Genomic DNA, 9,697 nt, shown 5'->3' with positions numbered 1-9,697 from the left:
CACACACACACACACACACACACACACACACAAATAAAAAAGTGCAAGGAATGTAGTTCATTGGGGAGGGGCGAAAATCCCGGGTTCAATCCCCAGGATTGCCTTTTACCCCCAAAAGTGAAGTCTCAGCAGAGGTGTGAAGTGGGTATAGAAAGGAGTAGCTGAACAGACTTGAAAAAGTCTTGCAAATATTGAACAACTGGAGCTAAGTGCCTTTTGGGGACAGAGTTCACAATGGGGAGCAGCCAAGGGGTACAGAGGCCTCACTTTCTGTTTCTGCTTCCTGTCTGACAGATTCCGGGACCCCAGATCCCAGCGGACGCACCAAGCTCAGGTCGCGTTCCAGGTTTGTGTGCGCCCTGGCTCCTACACTCACGGACCCCCTTCTGCTGCTCTCAGAGAACCTCCTGATCCTCACTTCAGCCCAGCGGAACTTGAGTGGGTCACTAAGGAGAAGGGAGCCACACTCCTCTATGCCCTGCTGGTACGGGTGGAATGAGGGGTGAGACACCACTGCTGCAAGCACAGTTGGGCTTCGGCCCAGGACCCTGAGTGAAGACTGCCACCACCTCATTCCAGTGACTCATGGCATGCACAGGTGCTGGCCTGGCAGACGCAGGAGCACGTCGGCAGTCTCAGATTCAGATGGAAGTGGAGCACATTTCCATGTCCAGAGGCCCAGCATACCCCTCTGATGGGAGGGAGTTTGTGGGGAGGCCAGCTTTCATGCACTGATTTGGGGCACATAAATCCCCATTTTGCCCCCTCCATCACTTAATTTATTTCCGTTTTTGTTTCTGGTTACTGTGAATCCCAGAGGAGCCTCTCCCTGTGCCTCAAGAAGCTGCTGTTTTCCGGGGCCATCAGGCGGGAGTGGGGAAAAGAGGGGGGCGCAAGGAAGCTTCGGACCCCCTGTACAGTTGTTACTGACTCGGGTTTTTAAGGAGCCAATAAACACTCTCAGAGCACACGCCTCGGCGTCGTTTCGCGCACTTCTCACAGCTAAAACGTATCGAGGGCTGTAAGGGGCGCAGCTCCGCCGACCTCGGGTCCCGCCCGCTGTGGGCTTGGCCTCGCCGGCCTCCGTCTCGCGCGCTTCCGCTTTTCACTTTCGCCCAACCCACAAGGCCGGTGACTCCGGAAGGATTCGGGCAGGCCGCCGGATGTGACGCTGCAGCTCAGGCGCGCCGGAGGCAGTGGGGAGCGCCGAGAAAACAGGTGGGGTGGAGTGGGGGGGCCTGCGCCCGGTCTGTGAGAAAGGGGCGGGGGCGCCCAGCCAGTGACCCGCCACCCCGTGCCGTTTGCTTGCGTCCTAGGGTGTGGCTGTGGCCCCGCCGGGCGGTGGACGCCCGGGGCACGTGACCGCGCCGCGTAGACGGGCTCGGACAGGGCCCGGAGTAGGTCTCTGCTTAAGCGCCTTCCCGCCGACAGGCCCAGTCCGAGGTCTGGCAGCCAGTGACAGAGAGGGGCGCCTGCGGCCCTCGCGACCCCGGCAGCACGATGCCCGCGCTCCTGGAGCGCCCGAAGCTTTCCAACGCCATGGCCAGAGCTCTGCACCGGCACATCATGATGGAGCGGGAGCGCAAGCGGCAGGGTGAGCTGGCACAGAATGGGGTAGACTTGGGGCGGATGGACCCACGGCCCACGGTGGCCCGCTGTCCCAGAGCTGGCGTCTGTTCACCGGCTGTGCAGTGTGCCCCCGGGCAAGGCAAGATGGAACAGCCTTACCGGTTAGGAGTGAAGTGGCCTAGTTTTAAATTCAAACACCCAGAGATGGCAAGGACCTTGGAGAGCACCTAATAAAACTTTCTGTGCTGGAAAAAAAAGCCACTGCCCAGTGCAGTCGGGAGTGGTAGGGTAACTGGCCTTTCTGTCTTCAGTCTCTTTTAACATTCGATTTTCACCACCCTGCTACTTCTCCATTCTACCTGATTCTCCAGAGGAGGAAGAAGTGGACAAGATGATGGAACAGAAGATGAAAGAGGAGCAAGAGAGAAGGAAAAAAAAAGAGATGGAAGAGAGAATGTCATTAGAGGAAACCAAAGAACAAGTAATCAGTCTGATCACTCCCAGCCCTGGCTTTTGCCCTTGACTTGCCTGCTTACACCTTTCTCCTTATCCCCTCCTAGATTCTGAAACTGCAGGAGAAACTTTTGGCTTTACAGGAAGAGAAGCACCAGCTTTTCCTGCAGTTAAAGAAAGTTTTACATGAGGAAGAAAAACGGAGGCGAAAGGAGCAAAGGTGGGATCAAGAGTTAAAAGTGAAAGTGGGGATTGGGAACTGTAGCAAAACTGGTGTTTAATGACAAAAGAGGGCATGCCTGTCTTTCATTTACTCCAGTGACCTGACCACTCTGACATCAGCCGCCTACCAGCAGAGCCTGACTGTTCACACAGGAACTCACCTCCTCAGCATGCAGGGTGAGGACTATAACCACCTGACAGAAAGGGCCCTCTTGGATTATGGCCTCCCATTTCAGCATTCCAAAGCCCCTTTTCCTTTCTAGGGAGTCCTGGAGGACACAGTCGCCCAGGCACCCTCATGGCAGCTGACAGAGCCAAACAGATGTTTGGACCCCAGGTGCTTACGGTGAGAAATAGGTTTGGACCCTTAGAGTTGCCTCCAGACATCCTGTCCATAGCCATACAAAACACTGGGAGGGGTGGGCGAGGAATGGAGACACACTAATTTCTCAGGGTCCCCCTTCCCCCTGTACTGGGTTTGAACCTTGGGTCTCACATGCTAGGCAAATGTTGGTACTGAGCTATCACCCCAGCCCTGAGTTTCTGCTTTCAACGACTTTACAAGCAGTGAGTTCTCATTCTTCCTCCTAGACCCGGCACTATGTGGGCTCAGCAGCTGCTTTCGCAGGGACCCCTGAGCATGGGCAGTTCCAAGGAAGCCCAGGTGGTGCCTATGGGACTGCTCAGCCCCCACCTCATTATGGGCCCACACAGCCAGCTTATAGTCCTAGTCAGCAGCTTAGAGGTGAGTGATACAAAAAAATGGTTTCTCTCAAAGTCCAGAGAGAACCTGGAAGTCCTGATGGGTGGCCCTCCTGCCTTTTTCAGCACCTTCAGCATTTCCTGCAGTGCAGTACTTATCTCAGCCACAGCCACAGCCCTATGCTGTGCATGGCCACTTTCAGCCCACCCAAACAGGTAATTAACACCCTGGACAGCAGCCTGGGCTCCATGGGTCTACATACTCTACTCATTTTTATACTTTTTTCCTACATAGGGTTCCTCCAACCTAGTGGTGCCCTGTCCTTGCAAAAGCAGATGGAACATGCTAATCAGCAGACTGGCTTCTCTGACTCAGTGAGTAATGGCCAGATTATTAAGGGAAGGGGAAGGTAAAGGGGAGCCCCCAGTATGCCAATCATGTCAACTTTGCCTCTGCAGTCTTCTCTGCGCCCCATGCATCCCCAAGCTCTACACCCAGCACCTGGTCTCCTCACCTCCCCTCAGCTCCCTGTGCAGATGCAACCAGCAGGAAAGGTAAGAATGGTAACCGAGACTCCTGTACTGCCATGGAAACTGGAGACATAGGTGACTTGTACTCTGTGGTGGTCTCCTCCCTAGGGGTGCTTATCTGTAAGGGTATTAGGTAGAAGAGTACACTCACTGACAAGCCCTCCTTTCATCACCACCCAGTCAGGCTTTGCCACTACCAGCCAACCTGGCCCTCGGCTCCCCTTCATCCAACACAGCCAGAACCCACGCTTCTACCACAAGTGACCATCATATATTATCTTCAACTCCATCCCCCATGGCTGAGGGTCTCCCTTGTGTGTCCCAGACCAATAAAACCTACCTGCCACCCCTGCCTGCCGCTATTTGTGTCACTTCCCACCCAGGGGCCTGGAATATGACAAAGCTGCTTGGGGGTGGGAAATGGCTGGCAGACCCACAGCAAGTGAAAGTGAGGCAGTGGACCATAATAAACTGGTGGCATTTAGTCTCTTTTTGGGTCCTGAATACATCTTCCAGTCAACAAGTACCCATTTAATTCAAGTAAGTGGTCGAGTTGAGGGCTTCATATTAAACTTGTAGTTTTATTCAGGTTTGATTTTAACAAATGTGTTGGGGAGAGAGCCCACAGGAAAGGGTGAAGCCCATGGGGGCAAGGCCCTCCCAGATGCCTGAGGAGAGGGCACATCCCCCTTCCCCTCTTCTCTTCCCTCCCCATCTAAAGGGGTTTAGGGAGAGATATAGGCAAGGGAGAGAACTGGTCCCCAGTCTGTGGGGGTGGTATTGGGGTAAAGAGCTATGGGGAATGGGACCAGACCATTGACAAGTAGGGAGAAGGGGCACAAGGACTATTTACAAGAATCCACAGTATTCTGATTCCAAATTTTTTTTGAAAAAAAAACAAACCTAAACCACAAGCATCACCCAGCCCCTCTCCCCCACTAGAGTTGTAGTGTGAGGGGAGAAGAGGAGGGCAGTTCACCAAGGCCATGGCTCCCTCACTCCTGGCCACGGGAGCTAGGTGAAGGGCAGGGGCTCCCCAATAGATTGAAGGGGTAGGGGAAACCAAAATAAAACGTCAAATAAATTGCGTGGGAGTAGTCCAGCCAAGGGCCCAGCTAGAGTGAGGCCAGGCTGGGGGAGGGGCCTCTGCAGGCTTGAGGATCACTGCTGCCACTGCCGCCGCTGCCACCACCGCCACCACCACCCTAGGTAAGAGAAAGAGAACATGTAAGACAGGAGAATACTTTAAAAAATGGGGCATTGGACAGGACCACACTAAAATAACTCTTTGATGGGAACTATGAAAAAGAGGGCTAAGGAGATAGCTCAGTAGAGTAAGTGCTTGCCTGGCAAGCGCAAGGTTCTGAATTCAATCCCCAATACGGAAGGAAAAACAAACAAAAAATCATAAAAAGGAGGATAAAAAAAAAAGGAGGGTAAAGGCTTTGTCATTCACCTGGGAGTCAGTTATTTTGCCATGGCCTTGATTGCAACAGCTGCCTCCTCTGTCATGGCAGACAGCACCGTGATCTGGAAGAACAAGAGAGATAGTCACAAGATGCGTGAACTCGGGAAGAAAAAAGCTGAATACACAAAGGGAAAGGGGCACCATACCAGGATCTCTTCTCCACAATCATACTTCTGCTCAATCTCTTTGCCGAGGTCTCCCTCAGGCAGACGAAGGTCCTCTCGCACTTCCCCACTGTCCTGAAGCAGTGACAGGTACCCATCCTGGATGCCAATCAGCTGGGGGCAGATAGGGAAAGAAGCTGAAAGTAGGCCCATGCAGGCTGAGGGTAAAGGGAGTAATGGACAAACTTGAAAGACCAACAAACTTCTATCAAATAACCTTTCTTCTTGCCATTTCCCTCTTCTGACACTTCTGGTGAATCTTTTTTTTTTTTCCCCCTCCATAATAAACCACCCTCATCCTAATCATTTACATACCTGGAAGTCATTCCTTTTGATGTTTGGTACATCCATATTATGAGTTGATGGGCAGATATCTTCATACTTCTTCCCAGTAAAGATGTCAATACCAACCAGATGGACCTGTGTGCATGAACCACAAAGAAAATCCCAACCAAATTCTAGAGCAAAGTGATTAACACTTGTATTGTCCCAAGCTGATGAAGGCAATCAGAACTAGAAATGAATCGTAACTTCAGAAAAGAAATATGAAAGCCTCAAAAAGCCCTGAGGCTAAAAGACCACCACTGAAATAAAGGTTGATAGTACAATGGAAATGGTGAGATAGGCTTAGACAAGCCTATTAACCTTGAAATATCAAACACTAATAAACGAGATGGAAGTAGGAATTTAGGCAAAAGTTTCCATGTTTTCTAGACACTCAGAAGGGGATAAGAGCATAGAAAATAAAGGAAAAGGGGAAAACAGAAAAGGAATGTGGAAGGAAGAGAACCTTAAAAAGTACTTCAAACACCTCAAACTTTACAGTTAGGAAATAAGGAAACCAGAAAAGACCAAGGCGCTAGGGTATAACCACGATCAATGTCAAGTCAGCTAAAGATGGAAAAACTTAACTGAGAAAACCACAAGAAATTCAAGAACGAGCCAGGTTGAACTTTGAAGGAAAAAGTCTGAGATGACCTAGGAAGCGGTAAGGTTGAGACCCAAGAAACCAAGGAGGCATGACTAACTGATGTAAAGAACTCCAGAATAGGCAAAAGCAGGAACTAGAGTGTGGGATGGCATCAGTTTCAAAGAAAAAAAGGGAAGAAAACAGCAAAGTGACTTGAAAAAGGCAAGAAATAAGAAATGAATGAACAGCTGAATAGCCAGAATACAACAGACCACAAAGAGACTGGCACAAAGATGAAAAGGGAGAGACCTATCACAGAATGAGGTCACAGAAAATATCCATGGAAGAGGCTGGAGACTAGACACAGGTATAGTTTGAGGCTGACTGCTTAACAAAAGGACTGAAAGCAAGAAAAGAACTAACTAAAGGAAGGTAGAGGCCCAGAACTCATGACAGCTTCCTGCCAGGAGTCTTTCAGAGAACAGGAGGTATGGGGAAAACAAGTCGTGGAGGAGAGATTCTAACCTTGGCATGGCCATGCTTGCCAGTCTTCGAAGTAGACATCTCGACGATCTTACATGGCCGGCCTTTGAGCACCACAAAGCCATTCTTACGTAATGCTGAGCACTGCATTGGGAAGGTAGCTGAGGCCCCTGCATCTCCTGTCTCGAAGTCCAAATCATCTGCCATTTTAAGAGGCTTGGATTCCAACTAAAGCCAAGAAGAGAACTGGGGTCAGTAAGGATGAAGGTTATCCAACCTCTAATCCATCCCATTCCTTTCTGGAAACATTGTTCCTTTTCCCCCAACCCTTTACTCCATTACCCACCCAAAATAAAGTGAAAGTTCCTAGAATAAATACCAGCTGAGGTTAAATACACTGAAGAATGGGTGTGAGGGGAGAATACTTGCATCCCCCCCTCCAAAAAAAAAAAAAAGAAAAGCTAAAATCATGGCTTGGGGAAGAAAAGGCTCTATCTAGGGAGTTGGGATGCCAAATCTCAGAGATGAGGACCAGCCTACTTCCTGGGAAGGGGAGGACTCAGGTGTTACTTGCCACTGAAACCAACCACCCCTCTTCTCCACATAGCTAGGGCTATAATTAGGTGAGCAGCTATGAGCCAGCAAAAAGGCGGGGCTAATGGGGTGAGGGTGGAGACAGGAGGGCAAAGCCCCACCCGATTCTGTTACACCCTTCCACCCCTATCCACACAGAAAACCAGTCACTGGTACAGGAAACCACAAGGCCTCTTTGGGGGATTCCCACCTCTCCAACATGCACTTGCAGATGCAGTCAAGGTTGAAAAAGTTTTCTAAACGAGCCCCCTATTAGTAACACCTCGATCTCAGTTCCCAAAGGGAACCAAGGAACCTAGCGTCTACTCGAGGGCCCTCCCATTTTTCCCAGAATGCATCGGCTCTGTCGGCTTTTCAGGCCCAGCCAGTACAGTCAGTAGAAAGTGGAGTGGGGGGTGGTGAATGACAATAAAATGAAAGCAAAAGGTTGGTAGGAGTGAGTAGTAGAAATCACACTAGGTTGGTAGTCAAGAGACTCTAAAACCGAGTTACTCCCAAGCCAGACACAACAGGGAAGACAGTGACAAGGTGAAGACCACATATCACCGTGGAGAACTTATCGGCCTCAGACATTAAGGAGCTGTCGGCAAGGGCCGAGACGAGAAGAGTTGGGTTCGTGCCCAATCACGCTCTGTCTCTCCATTTCTCTAGGCCCCCAGCTCAGAAGAGTGCCACTTACACCTGCCCGGCGGCCTCACTTCATGTGAGAACTGAAGAGCAAACTCCAGGGCCCGTAGCGTTGGGAAACCGAAACATATGTGTCTATAGTAGGCTCTCCCGGGTGTTCGGAAGCAAGTCTTCAGACTTCTTCCCGCTCCCCTAAATTCCAGGCTGCCTCAGATACCCGTGAGGAACGGTTCTCCCCGGGTTGGGGATAGCCGGCTCCCGCCCACCATGTGGCCGCCCGGGGTTTCCGGTGGCCGCGACCTGGGGGGAGGGGTCCCCACGCTGCCATGCGGACCCGGTCCACGTTCGGCCATGCGGTCTCGAACTCTAAAGGCAGCCTACCGTGGGGGGCACTTCCGGTGCCGAGGCCATCCCCTCCCCAAAGACTGCGCGAGGCCACAGCCACGCCGCCTCCCCTCCCCCCGCCGGCGGCAACACCCCCAACTTGCCCTCACCGAACAGCCCCCTCCCCCACCTCACGTGGCCTCGCGGCACACGGTCCTCAACAGCCCAGAAACCTCTGCCACGGCAGAGCAGATCTAGCCCCGGGCCCTCGTTCCGGCGTGTTCGCCTGGCGGCCTCTCCCGCGTGGCGGCCTCGCGGCTCGCCGTCCCCCGCCCTGCGTCGCTCCAACGTCACCCAGCCGGCCCCAACCGTCACCCCGCGCGCCAACCGGGCTATGCGCCCGCGACTCTCCGCAACTTGCGCTGCTCCCTAGCCAAACCCGTACGGCAGTGGCCGCCGCTCCCCTCTGCCCCCTCCCCGACCCCCGCGCAGTTCCATCTCCTTCCCGGCCAAAGCCGAGGTTCCGCGCAGGCGCGCCTGTGCGCTCTCACCTCGCGCGAACGCACTGACTCGACTCCGTCCGCTCGCCGCGAGCCCAACCGCTGCCTCAGAGCCCGCTGCCGCCGCCGCCGCCGCCTCTACCGCCGCCGCCGCTGCTGCACACGGGTCTTAGTACGCAGGCGCCGACTCCCCACTGACCAACCAAGCAACCCTATGACAGCCGCGCAAGCGTGCTTCCCAGCTCCTCCGCCCTCCACCCCCGCACTGCGCAAGCGCACAGTCCCTCCCCGAGCTCCACCCTCTCTCCCACCTACCCATCCAATGATGCGCAGACGTGACCCCGCCCCTCACAAATTCTGAGCGCCTCCAACAAGTCAACAATGCGCAGGCGCGCACGGTTCTTAATCCCTTCCACCTCTTCTACCCTCCCCTTGATAGACCACTCGTCCGACCGGACGAACTTTGCGCCTGCGCAATAGAGAATCCTGCGCTCCACACCCTCTGAAGGAAACGCCTCGGTCTCGGAACGCATGCGTGTTGGGAATCCTAAACGCCCCTTCCACCTCAGTCGTCGTCCATACGCTGGGCGTTGAGAAGACCACGCCACTGTATCGCTAGTTGCGTCCAGAACGCATGCGTGCTAGGAAATGCACCACCTCGGCTTTAACTGGACTTAAACGACCCGCAAGTTTCAGAAAATTTGCACTGTGGGGTGCGTCCCTTTCCTGTGTAACTTTCCTCTCAGTTTCACACATGCGCGAGAGCTCACTTTCCGCTCCAGTCTTCTAGCGAGCCTGTGTGGTCGGGTTACACCCCTCTGGACTTAAATTCTACACCTCGGTTCGGCCGGAAAGACAGCGGTACTACGCCAGCCACCATCTTGTTTAAGCGTTAGTGTTGGTCCGTGTGCCTTCCATAGAGACCTTTACACACTCTAGAATCCTAAATAAAATTAGTGTTTGTTCTTCCTACCCGTGCTCTGAACGTTCAAAAAAAAAGAAAAAAAAAAAAAGAAGAAAGAAAAATGTTTAAAACTCCCATAGAAAAACTCCACTAGAAAGATATGTTAAGTCGCGTTGACATTCTCGAAATCAGAGATGACCAAGAAATTGGAAACAAGCAAACTTTTGGAGTATTTCCGTGGCCTTT

At 52.6% G+C, this 9,697-nt stretch overlaps 3 protein-coding genes across 6 annotated transcripts in view; 2 read left to right on the top strand and 1 right to left on the bottom strand.

The window, feature by feature from the left end:
* Neurl4 (neuralized E3 ubiquitin protein ligase 4) overlaps positions 1-966 on the top strand; it is an 11,856-nt gene extending 10,890 nt beyond the window's left edge. For 2 of the 3 annotated variants that reach the window (XM_023723337.1, XM_023723336.1), the window contains exon 28: positions 295-966. In XM_023723337.1, coding sequence (XP_023579105.1) covers positions 295-499 — 205 coding nt within the window. In that variant the 3' untranslated portion in view covers positions 500-966. The remainder of the gene's footprint in view (positions 1-294) is intronic. The other variant, XM_012516272.2, reaches the window with a different exon arrangement.
* A 142-nt stretch (positions 967-1,108) lies between these two features.
* On the top strand, positions 1,109-4,359 carry Gps2 (G protein pathway suppressor 2). Of its 2 annotated transcripts, none has more exons than XM_023723338.1 (11): positions 1,109-1,218; positions 1,432-1,594; positions 1,941-2,050; positions 2,130-2,242; positions 2,342-2,421; positions 2,508-2,590; positions 2,836-2,989; positions 3,073-3,162; positions 3,242-3,321; positions 3,406-3,501; positions 3,662-4,359. In XM_023723338.1, exons 2-11 carry the CDS (start codon positions 1,501-1,503, stop codon positions 4,010-4,012), a joined length of 1,251 nt encoding a protein of 416 aa, XP_023579106.1. In that variant the 5' UTR covers positions 1,109-1,218; positions 1,432-1,500; the 3' UTR covers positions 4,013-4,359. The 2 variants fall into 2 exon arrangements, with proteins under 2 accessions (XP_023579106.1, XP_004638447.1); XM_004638390.2 differs by having other exon boundaries at positions 3,658-3,831.
* On the bottom strand, positions 4,035-8,814 carry Eif5a (eukaryotic translation initiation factor 5A). The gene is made up of 6 exons (XM_004638393.2): positions 8,599-8,814; positions 6,545-6,730; positions 5,425-5,529; positions 5,092-5,223; positions 4,934-5,007; positions 4,035-4,682 (listed from the first exon to the last, which is right to left on the bottom strand). Exons 2-5 carry the CDS (start codon positions 6,707-6,709, stop codon positions 4,945-4,947), a joined length of 465 nt encoding a protein of 154 aa, XP_004638450.1. The 5' UTR covers positions 6,710-6,730; positions 8,599-8,814; the 3' UTR covers positions 4,035-4,682; positions 4,934-4,944.
* Between the last annotated feature and the right edge of the window lie 883 nt (positions 8,815-9,697).

This window comes from Octodon degus, unplaced genomic scaffold (genome assembly GCF_000260255.1).
Source record: "Octodon degus isolate 3935 unplaced genomic scaffold, OctDeg1.0 scaffold00098, whole genome shotgun sequence".
Lineage (NCBI taxonomy): Eukaryota > Metazoa > Chordata > Mammalia > Rodentia > Octodontidae > Octodon > Octodon degus.
Note: the sequence above shows the minus strand (reverse complement) of the source record. Positions and strands in the feature narration are given on the sequence as shown.

What these genes read in the sequence shown, in the direction of transcription:
- Gps2 (XM_023723338.1), top strand. Translation starts at nt 1,501, where the DNA reads ATGCCCGCGCTCCTGGAGCGCCCGAAGCTTTCCAACGCCATGGCCAGA. An exon ending in TCACCTCCTCAGCATGCAGG is followed by an intron (nt 2,422 to 2,507) that starts GTGAGGACTATA and finishes TTTCCTTTCTAG; the next exon opens with GGAGTCCTGGAGGACACAGT. An exon ending in AGACTGGCTTCTCTGACTCA is followed by an intron (nt 3,322 to 3,405) that starts GTGAGTAATGGC and finishes TTGCCTCTGCAG; the next exon opens with TCTTCTCTGCGCCCCATGCA.
- Eif5a (XM_004638393.2), bottom strand. Translation starts at nt 6,709, where the DNA reads ATGGCAGATGATTTGGACTTCGAGACAGGAGATGCAGGGGCCTCAGCT. An exon ending in TCAAAAGGAATGACTTCCAG is followed by an intron (nt 5,224 to 5,424) that starts GTATGTAAATGA and finishes ATCTGCCCCCAG; the next exon opens with CTGATTGGCATCCAGGATGG. An exon ending in ATTGTGGAGAAGAGATCCTG is followed by an intron (nt 5,008 to 5,091) that starts GTATGGTGCCCC and finishes TTGTTCTTCCAG; the next exon opens with ATCACGGTGCTGTCTGCCAT.